Source organism: Pleurodeles waltl, chromosome 3_2 (assembly GCF_031143425.1).
Source record: "Pleurodeles waltl isolate 20211129_DDA chromosome 3_2, aPleWal1.hap1.20221129, whole genome shotgun sequence".
Lineage (NCBI taxonomy): Eukaryota > Metazoa > Chordata > Amphibia > Caudata > Salamandridae > Pleurodeles > Pleurodeles waltl.
Genome location: NC_090441.1, coordinates 75,710,395 through 75,730,238, shown reverse-complemented (window position 1 = coordinate 75,730,238; position 19,844 = coordinate 75,710,395). Strand labels below are relative to the sequence as shown.

Below are 19,844 nucleotides of genomic sequence, written 5' to 3'. Positions count from 1 at the left end.
CTCTCTCAGTGCAGTGGTTAGGACACAATACTCGTCTGGTTCTATAAGTGGTCACAGAGTGATGGGGATGAAAGGCCCAGCGGCTGAAGTAAGGATATATGAACCCTGCCCTGTGCAAAGGCACCGCCAGTACATCTTAGCTGTCTGCTGTCAGCAGCTGCAATTATGGGAAATTAGAGAGTACCAGTAGCCTGCTTTGTGCGTGACGTTACCAACTAATTACACTGCTGATGGGGTGGCTTGGGATGCTGAAATGGGGAATAATGAGACAATGCTAGAGGTCACTGTTGGGTCAGTGAATAGTGCCAATCCACTTTGATAGTTACCTGGAGGGTTAGAGATGCTAAGGCCACAGCACCAGGGACACATCAGCACAGACACACAAGAACCAGCCACATACAATTGTTTCACTCCACAGTATCAGGTTTGTCTATGAGCTAGCCAGTACCGGCAACATTCAATGCAGGTCAGAAATTAGTGCAAAGTCTTATGTCAGCAAGAGAAGAGCCAATCCAAGGTGTCACATAGTGGTGTAAATACCTCAATGCTAGTGCTACCCATCGAGGAAGGGCAGGGTTCAAAGTTCACTCTCAATGCAGATCAGAGATTGGTGTTATTACCACTGTGCAATGGGTCACGCTAGTGAAAGTAAACATAAGGAAAAACAGGTTTTATTTGTAAAACATGCTACACATAAATCTGATCAATGACGTTACAAAACTTAACTTAGTGTAAAAAAAATATAAAACCACAAACTGTCTGTGACCATCTTGCCAGTTCTCTGCTCTCAGTTATGCACGCCTTTGTGCATTGTCTACCCATTTCTCATATTACTGCAATCTCACTCGCTGATTTTTCACCGACATCCTCACTATGTTCCATATCCGTCTGTCTGTCCATCGTCTACCACTGACACGGTCTCTGTTTACCATTCCTGATCTTCTGTTCTGCGGTGCCTGCCCTTACTTTACACCCCGCTGCGACCTAACCCTGGTGTAGTGTTTCTCCCTCTCGTAGACCTACTTTCACCCCCTTAACTCCCTCTATTTTATTAAGCTTCCTTACTGGATACTTTTGCTTTTCAGATTTCCTCCTCTTTGGTGTTGTCTGCATCTCCATCTCTTATTTCCATTCCACTCGTTTCTCCATCTTTCAGCATAATTCATGTCTACCTCTGAAACCTCTGCTGTGCCACTCAGACCTACTTCTAGCTCCAGTTTAGCTCGAACTCTCTTCGCCTCATAGTCTAGTTTTCCCTCCCAGACCACCTCTTGGTTTTAGCTACGTCTGTCTTTCTGTCTCTTTTGGAGCAATCTTAGGCCTAGCGTCAGTTTCTCTCTCGGGGCCTAGTCAGCTTCTCAGACCTCTAATTCTGGCCTAGACTGCCTCTCCCTCCCAGACTTCCTTCTGTTTCCGGCGTTGTCTGTCTCCCACTCAGACCTCATCCTCTCTTCAGCCTCGCACTGGTGCTGCGTGCTATCGCTTCGGTGGCTGCTGTCGCTGTTGTTGAGAGTGATGAAGCTGCTGGATCCTGAAAGGCCGCGGGCTGAGGAGTGGAATGTGTCCAATCACACGCAAGTGGTGTCCTGAATAAGGGGGGCCATGCCCTGGAGCCTGGGGCGGGCCCGGGAGCGAAACCAGGGGCGGAAGGTTGCTGTTAGGAGGGGCAGAAGGCACAGGAAAAGGTGCCACAGCGCCAGCGGGGATAAGGAAGGCTGGCGTCAGTCCGTAGCGGAGCTGGCACATCCTTGGTGCCGTTGGGCCTTGGTCCCGAGGGGGCTTATGATCAGTTGTGTTCCGAGTCTCCTGTCCTTGCAGTTCTGCTTGCTCTGGGCTCGGGGACTCAGGTTCTTTCTCTAGGACCTCCTGCAACTTCTCTAGCTGTGTCCTGCGGAGGTGAGAGAGCTGCCGACTGCTCTGAAATGCCTCCAGAAAAGTGTCAAGAGGAAGAGATCCTTCCATGAAACTCTGCAAGTTTTCCTAGAAAAAGATGGACATAAAAAAGGACAATGAGACAAGGTAAATGGTAAGCAAGTACTGAATGTGATCAACACCCCACAATTGTAGTAACAAGAGGAAAGGAAAATGTTACTTACCCTGTAAGTATCTGTTTGTGGCATGTAGTGCTGTAGACTCACATACTGTGCATTCTTCCGCCATCTAGTGTTGGGCTCGGATGTGTACAACTTGTTTTTCTCCTAAGGAGTCGCAGGACCTAGTGGCTCCACCTATTAGTGGCAATGCGCCTGAGCATCGGCTCCATTGTTAGATTGTTTTTTCCTGCACGGGCAACAAGATTGGAGTTGGAACACAGAGACACAGTAAAGATGACCATGCAAAGTATTAAAGGTAACAAAAGGAAAGCATGACTGCAACTTTCTCAGACAACTGGAGAGGAGGACAGGCCCATGTGAATCTACAGCACTACATGCCATGAACAGATACTTACAGGGTCAGTAACATTTTCCATTTGAGGCATGTGAAGCTGTAGATACACATGCTGTGCATAGAAGGAAAAGCAGTCCTCCTAAAAGTGGCGGCTTAGTCTGAGCATGTTGCTGAAGACTGGGAAAATGCATGTAGAACAGCCTGCCCAACCTTAGCTTCCTGACTGGCCAGGACATCCACACAGTAGTGTTTGGTAAAAGTATGAGGGGTGGACCAAGTAGCTGGTTTACACATGTGAGCTAGTGATACGTTACCTAAGAAAGCCATATATGCCCTTTTCTTTCGAGTAGAATGAGATCTGCGGGAACAAGCCGGGTTCTTTTAGCTTTAGCATAACAAGTCAATATGCACTTGACCAACCAACATGCAACACTTGCCTTTGAAGTAGCACAACCTTAGTGTGGCTTGTAGTGGGACACAAATAGCTGTTGTGCCTTACGGGAGGGTTTTGTCCTATCAGTGTAGTACAATGATTAAGGTGAAAACTGGAGACTATCTTAGGGAGGAATTTAGGAATGGTTCTGAGAGCCATCCTATCATGATGGACTTGGAAGAAAGGTTCTTCCAAGGTAAGGGCATGTATCTTACTAAATTGCGCGAGGGAAGTAATGGCTATAAGGAAGGCCACCTTCAAGGAAGAGAATTGCAGTGGGAAAGAGTGTAGTGGTTCAAAGGGAGGGCCCATGGGGCTTGTGAGAACTATATTAGAATTCCACACAGGAGCAGGAGGTGTCCGGGGTGGAATAATCACTTGAGGCCTTCCAAGAAAGCTTTAATGACTGGTGTTCCAAACAATTAAGTATGCTGTTTATTCAGTACTTAGGCAGCTACAGCAGTCAGATGAAACCAAATGGATGTGTAGGCCAAGCCTGACCTTTGCATATGGAGGAGGTAACAGACAATGTCCTGTACAGACGCTGTGAGAGGATTGATACGTTTAGGGAGACAGTAGTGTATGAACCATTTCCATTTGGCTGCGTAGCAGGCTCTGGTAGTGGGCCTGCAGGTCTCTCTAAGACTAGACATACATTCTTCTCGTAGGTTGAGGTACTCAAACTTTAAGACCTCAAGAGCTAAATTGCAAGGTTGAGCTGCTGAGGCCTGGGGTGCCGGAGAGTACAGTGGTGGTGTGTGTGAAGTTCTGGTCTGCTGGGGAGCTTCTCGTGGGGAACTAGAAAGCTTGAGCAAAGTGGTGCACCATGGTTCACATGCCTAGGTTGGTGCAACTAAAATGAGTAAGAGGGATGTCTGAGTCAGCCTTCGGACCACCACCGGTAGGAGTAGGAGAGATGGAAAAGCATAGGCAAGTATTCCTAGTGCATTGCCCATGGACTGTTGCTGAAGTGGCCTGGAGACAAAGTTTGGGCATTTTGCCTTTTCGGCAGTGCGAACAGGTCTATGTGCGGAAATCCCCAACGCTGGAAGTACAGGAGCAGGCCTTGGGAGTGGAGTTCCCATTCATGGACTTGTTGATGAGTCTTGCTGAGCAGGTCCACCAAATCATTGTCAAATCCAGGAATGTGCAGATGTACCCTGTGGCCCACTGCCAAATGCTCTGTGCTACAGATGACAACTAAGGTGAGTGCATGCCTCCTTGTTTTTGTAAGTAAAACATGGCAGTTGCATTGTCCATTTAGACAGACTGTTTTGTCCTGTGTGAGAGGATGGAAGGCCTGGAGAGCAAGCTGGATAGCCAGCAATTCCAGGCAATTGATGTGGAGGGATTGCTGGGCAGAAGTCCACTTCTCCTGAATGGTAAGATGACTGAAGTGTGTGCCCCAGCCAGTAAGCGAGGCATCAGTGGTGATGGGCTTTTACTAGACCAAGTCTAGGAAGGGCCACCCCCACAACAAGTTGCGTTCCACCACTGTAGAGAGCAATGTGTGCGGCTACACACCAGCAATAGATACTCCAGATGACCCTCCACTTGAGACCATTGTGCCACTAAGCTCTCTTGCAACGGGTGCATATGCAGTCTGGTGTGAGGAACGTTGGCTATGCAAGATGCCATAATTCCTACCAAGCGCATCACAGTTATGTTACTTGACGATTAGGTTGAAAAAGAGGTAGCTGGTTTAGAAGCACCTACAGTTCTTTTGGGACTGGGGTAAGCTGTCCCCACCTGCGAGTCTAGGATGGCCCTAAAAAAAAGAGCTGTACTTGAAGGGGCTGAAGGTGGGATTTGGTCAGATTGATTGTAAAGCCTGGACTGTGCAAGGTCTGAATGGTGATCTGGGCGTGCACCAGGCATAGTTGCTGCATGGCGGTCTTGATCTCCTAGTCGTTCAGGTAAGGAAACACGTCGCTGCTGCACCTCCTGAGAGGAGCTGCAACCATGGCCAGACATTTGGTAAAGACCCTTAAGGCTGTGGTAACCCCGAACGGAAGTACTTTGAACTGGTAATGTTATCCATTCACCACAAACCGCAGGCATCTTTGATGTGCTGCGTGGATGGGTATGTGTAAGAAGACATCCTGCAGATCAAGGGTGGTCATGAAGTTGCCTTGCTACAGTAACAGTATGACATCTTGTAGAATCACCATATCAACGTGCTCCGGCAGAATATATTTGCTGAGAGGTCTGAGATTGAGGGTGGGTCTGAGGGAGCCATCCTTTTTGGGAAAAAGGAAGTACACCCCTTTTCCGCTGTGTTGTGGCAGAACCAGTTTTATGCCCCCTTGTCAAGAAGGGCCTGTATCTCCTTTTGAAGGAGGCACAAATGTTCCAGGGACAATCTATGCTGGCAGAGATGAGGGCTAGTGGGAGGCGAATGTTTGGTGGTGTATATATGAGTCCTAGGTAGTACCCTTCTTTATGTCTAGACCCATCAGTCAGAGGTGATTTATGTCCAACTGGGGCATAAATCTCTGTAGCCTTCCCCCAGCAGGTGTTTTGTGTGTGTGTGTGGGTGTGTGTGGAGGGAGGGAGCCACAAGTAACAGGCCTTTGTAGGGTGCCTATAGCTTTGGTAGTGTCAGTATGTTTTTTGATCGTTTCTATCATCTCATCGACATGAGGGCAGAAGAGCTGCTGGACATTAAATGGTACACTTAGGTGTTGCTGGAACTCGGCTTAAAGTCAGAGACACACAACTACACATGGCAGTGCAAAAGGATGCTGGTGTTTATGCCAGGAACAGCTGTGTCAGTGGATGTTGGTGTTGGAGATGATCATGTCCTCCGCCACCACTCTTGTCCCTTTTTGCGATACCGTTATGGGAGATGCTGGACAAAGTCCGCACTCTGATCTCAGTAAGTGCGGTCATAGCTGGAGAGTAGGCCTGTAGAGTTAGTGAGGCACCAATGAGGAGCAGACTGTGCCACTACCCTTTTGCCCCATCATCAATTTTCTTACTCTCCCAGTCCAGAGAAGGTGCATCTCCTGTCCCCTATGTGTTAGCGTACTATCAAACTGTATATATAACTAGGGAGTCAAGGGGTAACTGGCCCCGAATATATGGTGAGTCAGTGGGAAAAGCCCTGAATTCCTTATCAACCCTCGATGTAACAACCCTCACTTTAACTGGCTCTTTAAATATTTCAGTGGCCAGACTAAAGACTCCCTTGAGAATAGGAAGCGTTGGGTGGAGGAGAGGGTCTCCATAAGGAAATAATCTTCCTTATGTTACATGTGCATCGCTACCTTGTGAAAGGTGGTTGCCCTATGCAGGACCTCATGGTACAAGATTAAGTCATCTGGAGGTGAGGGCTTTGGGCGATATAAGTCTGGATCTGTGTCCGTTGGAGGCTCTGTGTCATAGCCAGTTCAGGGTCTGGACCCTTTGGGTGATTTGTAAGGTCAAAAGGGTCACAGGGCAGCTGTGGCCTGCCCTGCTCACCCCCAGTATAAGGAACCCTGTGGTGAGTGTTGAGGAGAACCTACAGGCAGAAAAGTGGAGAAAGGTGAAGGTGAGGAAGGGGGAGGAGAGGGTGGAAGAGGAGGATAAGCTGGAGGCATTGGCGAGGCAGCACTGTTGTGTTCTCTTAGGCTTTTTGGGACTGAGGGCCACAGGAGGATTGAGGGCTTCTTCAAAAGTAAATCTTCTCTTGTGAGAGACTGAGTCTTTCGGCACGTGCGGAGGCTTTGCCAGCATCTGAGTAGTGCTCGGCTGAACATGGATCCATTGTTATGTGGCACCAAGATGTTCTTGCAGCTGCTAAGGGATTGGTTGTTCGAAATCCTCAGAAGCAGTGGAGAACTCAGCTGCAGATGGTGGTCTGGATGGAGACTAAGAGGTATGACGTCCAGAAGGCACCAAGGTCGATTTTGGCTCCGAATGCTTCAGATAAATGTCCCTCAGCTCCCATTGCTTTGGGTCGGGATGTCTCTGCTCCGAATGTTTCGAGCGGGGTGTCTCAGCTCAAATATGCTTTGGGTCCACTCATTTTGATGGTGACCAAGCCTGCATCTTTGGATCTGACAACAAAGGGGCAGTCGGCATCGACACATAAGGCTACAAGGAGGACTTTGACACCAAGTATGATACAGGCATTGGGTTCAGCTCGGAATATTTGTGATGACCATGGCCGGAAGGCAGTGGTGCACCGGAGGTCTCAGAGGTAGCCTGGGAGGTCGAGGACGGTGCCTCTCTTTGGTAAATAGTGGAGGTATTGGTACTCACTGTGGGCTATGTTGGAAGCTGGGCCGACTGAGGCTCTTCTGGTTCAACATCCACGTTGGAATCAATGCTTTCCAACATGAAAGCTGCCTCGATTTTGAAGGCTAGCGCATCCAAATATTCAACATTCGACTCCTCTCACTCTCTGTCTCCGTAGATGTCCTAGGTGTCTCCTTCCTTCTGTGCACCATGGAAGCCAAAACACTGCAAAGCAATGGTCTTATTTTGGAATGCGAGACAAGTGGAACAGGAGTCTTCTCTGTGTTTGGGCGAAAAATACAGATTGCAGACTTTGTGGAGGCCTCTTCTCGGATACTTGGTGTAGCAAGTAGAGCAGGACCGAAACTGAGTCTGTCACAGGGACATCCTCGGCCACAGTGATGGTATTCCACGAGGTTGTTTACTGGACTGGTATCGAAGATTACATGACAGAGGAGACCAACAAGAAAGCGTGGCTGTTTCCACAATGGATGAGGATGGATCCAAAGGCCAGGTGAGAACAGCATGCAGCATTGAATTAGAACTCACATCAACACGTCTGAACCAGGCGGCACAGAAAAAACACTAATGATGGAACTGATGACCATTCGCATTATCACTAGTTGGTGGAGTCACTAGGTCCCATAACTTGAAAAGTCTTTCTTCAAAGAAAAACAAGTTGTACACGTCCAAGCCCAACACTATATAGTGGAGGAATGCACAGCATCTGTATCTACAGCTACACATGCCACAAACCGGATGTTCCTAAACCATCCGGACACCTTCAGACCATCAATCCTCTCTGCCCCCCATTCTTGATCGTGATATCAAAGCCATTCAGCTGAGGGCCTTTCACTGCCATCTACTGCAGTGGGCTGAAGCCAATTGTGCTCTCCTCCACTACTTAGCAGTGGACAGCTTTCCACCCCTTGATAGCATCAGGTGCCTTCCAACTAGATAGACAGGTATTTCAGAGGTGTACATGCTGCCCATGGTGGAAAGGTTTTACAACCGACATCTGCTTCTTAGCAGCAGTTGTAGACCGAATGATGGCTTCTGGCCTCTATTCTCAATTTCTGTGTTGTAAAAGGCAAATGCAGTGATCCATGCTTAACCTAAAAATATGTGCAACTGCTTTGCAAGGCTGTCTTTGGTGGTAGTTGACAAGTGTGAAATAAATAAACCAAAAGGGGTGTAAGCAACAAACAAAGACTTACTTTGTATGAACATCTACAAAATGGATATGTTGTCCCTATCTCCATGTATAACTGTGTATCTACTCAATTCACACATCCTTTCTGAATCCCCTTTGCCAACCTCTTGTACCCACCCTCTCACATACCCTACACCTATCCGACTATACAGACACACACATCACCCCAATACACAAAGACTTCTTCACCATCATTAACTACCAGTTTACCACACATGCAAATGGGAGAAGGCTATTTCTCCCATTAGAGTCCACTGCTGCCCTTGTCCTCGCAGAATGAGGGTCTGAGGATTACAGGCTTTGTACAGAAAAATATACAAAATACAAATATACAAGATTTAGAAGCCCCTTCCTTTCTCGTTGAACAGTACTATTCTTGGGTACTGGTTTTAAGGTTTGAATGTTTCCAGATCAATACAAAAGTTTTTTCCCCTGGACGTACTGTTAAAATCCAAACTTTGGCTATGTGGATGCTTAATTATCAACTCAAGAACAACAAATATATCTTCGATCTCAAGCAATAGCAAATTATCCTCCAACCACAATGTTTAGAATGTCAAATATTTAATAAAATACATAAAATACTAGTGACATTTGTTAATGTAGTTATTCATCCATTGGACGAGATACATCAAAAACATTTCGTCCAAAAATAACATAGAAAACCACTGTATACAATCAAAATATTAACACAAGTCCAGGGGAAAAACTTTTGTATTTGTTTGCCGGAACCCTATTCCCTGTGCCTTTATAAAAGGGGCTACTCTCTAAATTGTTAATGTCTTCTTGAACTTTTCCAGGCCACCTGATATATCCACAGTGGACCCAGATAACACCTTAAGAGGGTGCAGTGAGACCCTGGGGGAGTGAGACTCCAACTCCAAAGGGAAGAATGTAGCACTAGGTTTACTGATTTTTGTGGGAGATTTGTCTCAGTAATCCAGACACCATAAAGCTTTGATCCTGTTCAGTGGCACTCAAAGCCCTGAATAATCTCCTGAGGTATAGTAATAACCTTACCAAGTTGTAACTGGTTGTCAGTACAATGGACTTCAGGTCTTGTGACTGGGTGCTTTCCCGCCCAGTACGTGTACTTGGAGGGATGACCTTCTAAATTAGTGGTTGACATTCCTAGAAGAGGACCAGGGGCCCACACACCAATACCAATAAGCGATGAGAAAATTGGTACTGTGCCAAGTCTCAAATCGCTGTTACCTAGATCCTAGATGTGATGCGAGCTGTTCTGACACTAAGCAGGTCTCCTCCTGTATCGGGGCTATCCACAACATCTTTTGCCAGATTTCCACACAGAAAGGACAAGAACAAACCAGATGAAAGATTCCCAATCAAGGCAGGCAAGACTATTGAGGGTCTGCAGTCAATTGTTTATGGCCAATCAGTAAATGGATCCAATTGGAGAAGAACACTACTCCCATGACTACAAGATCATCATAGCCTAATGGAGAAAAGAATAAATATGACAAAATGGAGGAGAAGTTATTTCCATGCACCAAGGGGCAGAAAATGTGAGAAACAGTCTGGGATGGTTAGTGATGTACAAGTAAGGATAAAGATGACCTTTCAGTGAGGCGATGATCAAGCTGAGTTCCTTTATATAAAGAGACAGCATCCTTGGGGAAGTTATTCCAGTCTAGGTGGGAGTCAGGGAGAGCAAGAAAGTTACATTAAGCAGTGTACGATAACACAAGCTCTAAAGTGGCTACAGGTATGATATAAATATTGTATACACTAACATGTGCCCAGATCTTTTATGGATTCAAATAGTTTGTCAATTTTATCACAGACTGTCAATTGCTTCAGTATTAAAGTGAAACATCATAGCTATGTTGGATGAGTTATATTTAACATGTTAAGGAAGATGTTTTAATTAAATGAGGATAACTTATTGGTGAGGACCAACATGGCTGAAACTGGTCTAGGTACTGTGGCCTTGCTGATAGGGCTGGGCTGTTCCTATTGTTGCAGGTCCATGTCTGATTTGCATATGGTTGGTCACAATCTGTAGTAGCACAGTGAGTAATATAACAATAGAATAGAATGTGTACCAAAGTAAATACTAGTGACAAAGATTAATTCAAACGCTGTACTCATCACTTTTTTGTATTACCGAAAGCTATTGGTGTGACTTCTAATATACCAAGCAATATTAAAAGCATTGAAAAAGCCAATACCCTGATACGACCTGTAACCTATAAACAGTTTCAACATAGAAGGGTGGCTACAAAATAAAAAAAATAAAGGGCTAAAGAATGGAAAGAAAAAAACATTGAGAAAGTAAAGTATTGATCTATCAGCCCTGCCACTGAAGTTCACTTCTTTTTGGGCAGGGAGCCAACGGCTGAAGTGGGGTAACAATTACCCAATACTGTATGAAGTGGTGGGTGGCAGCAAAATGTGAATGACCGCTGAACAGACCAATAGATGAAAAGGACCGACCCGAGGCCCCTCTGTGAACAAATGTACATATTTTTTTACTCATGTATTTTGTTTAAAAAATGACACGAGGTAAGCGAGACTGCTAAAGAGGTCTCTGGCCCAGACCTTCAAATGTAATATTAAAAATAAGAAATGGTAGCTGTAAAATGTGGTAGTCATATTATATGCCTAACAAGTCTAGATCTCAAAAAGGGCCTTGTGCACGACCAGCATGAACACTGACAGACATCTCACCTTACCTCAGATTCAAACTCTGCGACATCCAGCTCATCTTGCAGGCTGCAGAGGGCTGTGGGCAGATTCCAAGTCTGAAGGTGCATTTCTAAAAGAGAACAAACAAGAAGTAAGGATAACTTGGTCCAGAGACTGTGGCTTGCTGTTCAAATGGTTGTTTCCTACAGCTTTTGAAAAGCGGCTTAAAAAACAAGCAAGGCTCTTGTGCCACTATCTATAGCCATTGTAGAAGCACAACTCATGCAATCACACCTCCTCCTCCAGCATGGACATAAAGGCCAGTTAAAGCATCAGTAACATTACCCACTACTCGTTTATCAATAATAAACATGTTCCTTCTCAGAATAGAGACTATATTTTATCAGTTACGGATGCAAGTTTAGCTCCTCCATAAGTAATGACCCTCAAAGATGCCTTTACCTGAAACAAGCTCACACCTAAACTATTCTTGTGTCTCAGCACTGAACCCATGTAAAGTTTTTATATCAGTTCTTACCTCAGCACAGGTCATGTAGCAGCATCGCAGCCAACTCCCTCATCAGCACTGACTTCAGCCTTAACTCTTGCCCAAACATCCATATAGGTTCTAAGCCCATGCAGAGCTCCTGCACTGGCACTGACTCTTGTCCCTAAAATGAGCTAAAACTGAGCCCCAGTACCAGGGTGACGCATACGAACACGTCAAATATTAGCAAGGACCTTAAGTGAAATATATCACACAATTGCGTTGAATTAAACACTGACAGCACTTCCACTGTCCCTAATGGGCTTTGAAGTGCTTGCTAAAATGACACTGGTACACAGATACCTATATGTGCTTCAGGAAGTGATCAGTCTATTACCTGCAAGATGGTATGCTGACCACCTTGGTGTGGGTAAGAATCTGCCCTAGGATTAAATGGACCACTCAAACTTCTTTATGAACAGGGCAGAGTTGCCCAATTCCTGGCAGCTCAAATATTTACTGCAGTGGTCAGAAAAAATACCCAAACGAGAGCAGACGATTAGGCAGGATGCTTCCCAGTAACTGAACTTAAGCTCATATTTGAAACTCGGACCTTAGGTGGCTTAGCAGAGAAACATTTTGGCTGCCGTCATGGAAGTCACAGATTTTCGACTAAGCTGTAAAAGAAAAAGGTATGAAATGGGTCCCTTTAAAGTCGGAGCAGAACTCCCAGCTTACGCACACTTTTACAAACTCCAATGGGAGGTGGTGGCTGCAGGATGGATAGAGGTTGGATGTCAAACATTAAGAGATCTACACAAAGGAGAGGTTACATAACATTTGAAGAAGTTGAAACAAATCTGCACTCAATGTGGGTCAGATCCTAATATGTGCAAGAGTTTCAAGGGCTGCAAGACTACATAGCGAGAGTTCCTTAGACACCCCACTCCGGATACATATACAGTGTACTCATTTAAGATTGCACAGAACCTCCACAGAGAATCTGGACGAAGTAGGAACAGGTTAACAAGATGTCACTTATAGGTGCAGAGTGGAGCTGGATTCTGGTGTACCACAAAACAGTGGATAATAATTTAAAATTCCACCTCACCCAATTTCAAATATTATCTTTCCACGAAAGTGTTAAACATAATGTACCCTTCTAGTTAACAGTAATGCCTGAGGTGCTGCAAAGATGGTGCAAGTCTCCTACATATGGTGTGGTCCTGTCCAGAGGCAAATATTCGTAACAGAGGTGACTGCTGTGAAGAGAGCATCAGAAAGCACTAGGGGTGCATTTAATAGCACATTTTATATTATTGTGTACTAGGTTCACATCGCAAACATACAAAAGAAAAGACCTGCTGCAAATGTGGTTCCCTGGTATTGCTAATGGATAAAAAGAGAATCCTGATACACTGGTTGTCACCACACCTCGCTACCCACCCGCAAACATGTCATGTTAATTAGATTTGTAAAGTGCAACAAATACCCCATAGGGTGATAAAGAGGAGAAATCAGGTACGCAGGAAATCCAAGTTTTAAGACTTTTTCTAAGCTGAGAGAGACAAGAATACTTTCTCATATTCACAGGGCGAATTCCAGTGGTTAGCTGCTAGAAAGGAAACGAAGCGGCCGCTAGTTCGCATATGAAAAACACAATGGTAATGTGGTTAGTAGAGAATTAACGAAGATAACAAGCAGGGTGATAAACAGTGATTTTGCAACTAAGGTACATAAGACCTGAATTTATGAGTGCACAATGAGTAATAAAGGGTTTTTAAAATGGGGCTTAGAGATATACCTCCTGGACCCTATTTTTACCAACTTCACTAACATCCGAGTCAATGGAACACCGCTCTCACCGACCCTAACACAGCAACAGCCTCCCTCAAGCCATCCAGAATTTCAACAATTGGATCACCTCCTGCACAGGCACAATGGCCCCCTCAAACAAAGGAAAATAACAAGATCTAGACCCCAGGCCAGTTGGTACAAGGAGGTAATCAGAATGATGAAATGCCACTGCAAACAACTGGAGTGCAAATGGAGAATGAGCTCGGACAATGCAGATAGGGGCACATTCAAATTCACTCTAAAATGCTCCCACCAAATGATCCAGATCACCAAACATGCCGTTCTGGCCGACTACATCGATTCCAGCACAAACAGAAGCAAAAAAATCTTTGCCTGCCACTGTGAAAGACTTCACTTCACCAATGGCTGTCTTCAACTCGGCCAGTCCCTCGCGAGGCCTCTGCAACAATCTCTACCAATTCTTTAACATCAAAATCACAGCCATTTACAGCCTCAATTCAAAGGACCAATGCTAACCACTTGGCCCATCATAACCCCAGAAGAAACTGCCACCACCATGAAGTCCAGCCTCTCAGGGGCCTCATCAGACCCCTGCTCTCACCATGCCTACTCCAAACAACTGAAACCAATCAGCGTCACACTCATAGCCATTCTGCATGCCTCCACCTCTTCCATCAGCTTCCCAGATGCCCGAAAACACACAACTGCTGAAGAAACCTTCTGCGGACCCTTCAAAGTTTACAAACTACAGACTGATCTCCCTTCTACCATTCTCAGCCAAGGTCTTGGAGAAAATCATCAACAGAAACCTCACCAAAAACCTCAAACTACTTGACACCAGTCAGTCTGGTTTTAGACCCAACCACAGAACAGAAACTGCACTCAGTTCGGACTCTGGACAGAGGAGACATGGGAGCCCTCATCTTTTCTGACAGAGGCTCCCATTCCATCCTCATCCATTGCCTAGATTACTTTGGAATCCAAGGACAAGCACTCCGATGGATCTGTCCTTCCGATTCCAAGGACTTAGTCAGCAGGGGTGTGGAATTTATTAAAATATCTACTTGTCCATGGAACAGGCTGCTTCTTAAATCTACTTGTCCTGTAAGAATATCTACTTGTCCCTTTGGTGCCATGTACTGCGGCGACAAATTATGGCAGCAATCTCATTATGTAAGAGCTCTGATAATAGCATCTCTGATTTTGCCAGGGCTATAACCAAAGTAGGGCTTGAATACTTTGAATTTCAATCCCTACTGTAGCAATTTCCTTATTTTGCCACCTTTCTGCATATCTACATACTGGGGCAATAGCTCTAAGACTGGAATGCTTTTGAGTCTGCAGACCTACTAATTTGCATGTTTTAAGGATTTTCACCAGCTTTTCCCTAATCTTTTCCCACAATAAGAAAGGTTGGAAATGTACTCCTGACAATGGCAAAAGTAGAACTTCTTCCAGGGTTCGGGAAAAAAGTGGTTGGAGGGAAAGTGAACTTGTAAACGTTCAATAGATTTTTACATGAGCAAATCTACGCATGCATATCTGCCCATGCTAAAATACAGTTCACAAATATTTTATAGGGGTACGATTTCTTGGTATACTTCTTGTGAATTCATGAAAGCCACTAACTCAAAGACATATACCATGGGCGCACTTCTGTGACTTTCTTTAAGAACTGTGTCCCTAATTAGGCCAGGTGTTAAAGAAATGTTGTTTTTATTGAACTTCTATTTCTCTCTCTATCGACTTGCTTTACTGTGAGTGATCGCATTCTGCTCTTCCACAAGGAGCATATTGGCACACAAAGTAGTTTTCTTCAGTGTCAGGAACTACAGTAGCAATCAGTGGCATAACGAAACTGGAGGGGCCCCCTCTCCAGACTAACTCAGGGCAGGTGCTGTGCTGAAGGGACCCCTGGAGGGGGCTGAGGGACCTTTGTTATACCTCTGGTGGCAACGTGTGCTTTTAGAGATGAAAAACTTTTTTTTTTGCCAGTGTTTGTTACAATGGTGAGTGCCTGGCAGCTCCCACATAAAAGTGTTATAAAAGGCATGTCAAAACAAGACACGCAATGATGAAACTAAAAGACCCACAACAATGTCGGATCGGTTGGCTTTGCCAGTGCTGGTTTGTTTTCATGCTTCCCATATTCTTGTTGAAAATGTTTGCACTCATTTTCTATTAGGAATATTTTGGGAATACTAGCATGCATCAACACATTTTATTAAATGACGCTTCAAAGAAAAAGCACCTAAAATTTCATAGTAGCAAAACCTTTTTTCCCCTAGTTGCATTTTTTCTGAACGTTTTATTTTAAAAGCAAAGACTCCTCACTCTTGCTTATAAGCTTCTAAAAGCATCTGCATCTAATCAGAGAACATTCTTTTTTTTTCCACTGGCATCACTGTCAGTAGTGCAGTGTGACCTTAAAACATTTATTTACAGCGCTCACCCTAATAATGAAGGCTTTGAATTAATGAACCATTAATACAAGTTCAAACAGTATTAACATATGGAAACACATTACCTCAACTGCAGACATTTACCCTATCTGTACACAGGCAGCCAAAGGGTTTGTGCTGCAGAGGGTTGGGCCTACTTGTCCCAAGTACAAAATAAACATGAGAACTTATTGCCCTTGACCCCAAACAAGAAGTCCCAGGCGTCGGGCGATAGGAATTCCACATTCCTGAGTCAGCCAAGCACCATACACCTCAGATGCCTGAGTTCATCTTTGGCGTTCCGCAAGGATCCATTTTGAGCCCAACACTCTAACACATGCATGATCCCTCTAGCCAGAATCATCTGCTCTCACAGTATCAACGTCCTCTCCTATGCCAATGACACACAATTCATTCTCCCTGTAGGAAAGTACCCGCTTTTTGGCATGGTTACCCCCACTTTATGCCTGCTGTCAGTGTGTTTTTGAACGGGGTTCACCGGTATCCAGCTAACCCGGACCCCAGTGACTGTGCTCTCTCCCTCTAATTTTGATTGTCCCCGACTTTCTGCACCCCACAACTGGCATACTGGTGCCCCCATGTAAGACCCTACTATATGGTACCTAGGAACCCAGGGCATTGGGGCACTAGAGGTTCCCCATGGGCTGCAACATGTATTATGCCACCTATGGCAGCCCATGCAAAAGGTGTCTGCAAGCCAGCCATTCCAGCCTGCGTGAAAAGGTGCATGCACCCTTTCACTACAGGTCACTGCACCAGGTCACTAGATGCCACCCCTATGGCAGGCTCTCATAGCCCAGAGGGCATGGTGCAACTGCCTGTGTGTGAGGGCACCCGTGCATGAGCAGAGGTGCCCCAAACAACTCCAGCTCCATTTTCCTGGACTCCGTGAGTACCCAGAAAACCGTCATGCATGCCCTGGTCACAAACAAGGTGGACTATGGCAACACCCTCTATGCTTGGATCAACAAAAAAAACGTAAACAAAAAAATCTCACCAGAAGGCAGCAGACGATTCAGAATTTGACGTCCAGAATAACTTTTATACTCCCACGCCACCCTCATATCACACCACATCTGAAGGAGCTCCACTGGCTCCCCATTCACAAATGAGCACAATTCAAACTCCTCACCCATACTTTCAAAGCACTACATAACACTGCCGCAGGATACCTCAACAATCGCACCTGGTTTCACACACTTTTCAGATACCTTTGCCTGTCCAGACTCATAATTTGCACAAATCCTACGCATACTGAAAACCAAATCAGGCGGTCAAGCTTTCTACTAAATTGCTAATAAGGCATGGAACAACCTGCAAGTGCCTCCCCTTCACTTCTTAGATTCCGCTAGAAGCTGAGACTCACACCTGCTCAGCGCAATGATACCCTCCCGGATGATAGTGCACTCTACAAATCTGCATAACATAACGTAACACGGTTCTTCCTCTCTGCTCCTCTGACACCAAGGAACAGGTAGGAAGACTGATTATGAGCAGAGTTGGCTCAGTTGCTTCTAATCACATTTTAATCACATGACTTCTTTTTTTTTTTTAAACTTTATTGAAACATCGCGCAGCAAAAAGGAGGTACAGGTTTGATATAGGAGTCAATATTCAGTATATATTTTGGTTAAAACTGTAGAAAACAAAAGTAAGTTGTGGTTATACGTTTGAAATGGCACCTTTATGGCCAATGGCATTTTGTAAGTCACAGAGTAGCAGACACCCAAGCAACTGTGCCCATCCATCCCTTTCTGGCTCCACCCCCATACTCAGTCCCCTCGAAAATTGCACCAGCTGCCCCATACTTTTTCCCATTTCTTCAGGTAGCCCCTTCTTTGATATACCACTTGCCCTGCACATTGGCATCAGACTAAGTCTGACTTTTGTCTGAGGGGGAGTCACCATGCCCCAGGCTCACACAACATTAAGTTTAGCCACCCCCACTGCAACTACTAGCAAGATCTTTTGACATTTTGGATAGGCTGCCTCTTCTGTAATAGTCAAAAGAGCCATTTTGCATCTAGAACCTCCAGGGCTACTCCCCGAGGCATTCTCTGAACGACTTCCCCTAGCAAAGTTGTATGATCGGCCACTCCCAAAGTGTTGGAAATGGCCCTTTTTGCGGGGTTATCCCCAAACGTTTTGCCTTCTTCCTCCTATTTTTTTAGGTCTGTTTTTGCTGGTTTATTGTCTCTGCGCACTTTACCACTGCTAATCAGTGCTAAAGTGCAAGTGCTCCCTATAGAAATTGTACTGTTGATTGGTTTATCCATGATTGGCATATTTGATTTATTAGTAAAGTGCACTATAGAGGTGCCCAGGGCCTGTACATCAAATGCTACTAGTGGGCCTGCAGCACTGGTTATGCCAGCCACATTAGTAGCCCTGTAAACATGGCTCAGACCTGCTACTGCAGTGTCTGTGTGTGCAGTTTTAAACTGCCAATCCGACTTGGCAAGTGTACCCACTTGCCAGGCCTCAACCTTCCCTTTAACTACACGTAAGGCACCCCTAAGTAAGGCCCTAGGTAGCCCCATGGGCAGGGAGCAATGTTTAAGGTAGGACATACACTAGTGTGAGTTATATGTCCTAACAGTGAAATACTGCCAAGTTCGGTTTTCACTGTGCAAGGCCTATCCCTCTCATAGGTTACCAAGGGGGCTGCCTTTAAATATCCTTAAAGCGCAGATTCCCTTTGAGAGTAGATAAAAATGTTTAGGGTCTCTGAACTCACAATTTAAAAATACATCTTTTAGTGAAGTTGGTTTTTAAATTGTCTGTTTGAAAATACCACTTTTAGAAAGTAGGCACTTTCTTGCTTATAACATTCTGTGGCTCTGCCTGTTTGTGGATTGTCTGTCTGGGTCAGTTTGACAGTTGGGCTGTTATGCACCTCTCTAGACAGTGACACAAAAGGGGGCAGGGTGTAGCCTGCATATCCTGATGAGTCATCTGAGCTAGAGAGGAGGGACGCGTGGTCGTTCACACCTGAAAGGACTGTGCCTGCCCTCACAAAATGCAGTCTCCGACCCCCTGGTGTGTGTCTGAGGCTTGGCCTGGACAAGTAAGGATCTTGCAACCACTTGAGACTTTGCTTTGAAGTTTGCCAACTTCAAAGGCAGGACTGGGTATAAGAAGAAGATCCAAAACCCCAGACTTTTAGAATCTTTCTGGAATCAAGAGGAACCTCTGCCCAGGAGAAGAGCTGAAGAGCTGAAGGAGGAGTACTGTCCCTTTGCTGTGTTGCTTTGCTGGACTGTCCTGCAGTTGCTGCTTGTGCCCGAAAAGAGTGCAAACGGTGAACTTTGCTGTGTCTCCTGCTTGAGAAAATTCTCCAAGGGCTTGGAGTAGAGCTTGCCTCCTGTTGGAAGTCTCAGGGACACCAAAGACTTCAGTTTCCTCGACCTGCAGCACTGGGAACTGTGTGTTTTGTGCTGTTCAAGAGGAGAACCCGCCGCGACGCCTGCACTGTGACCTGCCAACGCCACACGGAGTCACATTGCCCCGCTTTGCACTGCGACTCTGGTCTCACTGACGCCTTCATCAGACGACTTCACCAAGCCGTTGCTCGCACCATGACCTGTGGGCCCCACACTCTGGCATCGCCTGCTCATACTGCAGCCTGGGCATCCCCGACGACGACGCTCCTGCTGACACTGGTGCCGCTGCCTGCACCATGGCCTGTGGACACCGCTCGTGAGGTACACGAAGCACCGTCCCATCCAGCACCGCAGCCCCGGTCCACCGACACCAGCACCTGTGTCGTTACCAGGCATCCTGCCTGCACCGTGGCCTGTGGACACCACTCGTGGGGGTCACGAAGCACCGTCCCGTCCCGCACCGATGGCTTGGGCCTACCAACAACAGCGCTTCAGCTACAACGACGCCGCTGCCTGCACCGTGATCTGTGGACACCGCACATCTCACCGCCCGCTTCACACCGCAGCCCTGGTCTCACTGACGCCGCTGGATGCCGTCACCGAGCCGCTGTCTGCACCGTGACCGGTGGGCACCACATGTTGCATCGTCCCGCTTCGCACCGTAGCACCGATGCCATCCATGCCGGCGCACCTGACTTCATCAGCCTGGAATTCGATCTGCAACGCGTGTGACCTTAAGGGCCCGACGACTCCTGCACCGACTCCGGAACCAACACCGCAACGTCAG

At 46.0% G+C, this 19,844-nt stretch overlaps 1 protein-coding gene across 1 annotated transcript in view; it reads right to left on the bottom strand.

The window, feature by feature from the left end:
• Positions 1-655: 655 nt before the first annotated feature.
• The window catches only part of VPS37D (VPS37D subunit of ESCRT-I), a 170,979-nt gene continuing 151,790 nt past the window's right edge, over positions 656-19,844 (bottom strand). The window contains exons 3-4 of the mRNA XM_069226785.1: positions 10,955-11,037; positions 656-1,980 (exon numbers count right to left, since the gene is read on the bottom strand). Of these exons, the coding sequence (XP_069082886.1) occupies positions 1,477-1,980; positions 10,955-11,037 (587 nt within the window). The 3' untranslated portion in view covers positions 656-1,476. The remainder of the gene's footprint in view (positions 1,981-10,954; positions 11,038-19,844) is intronic.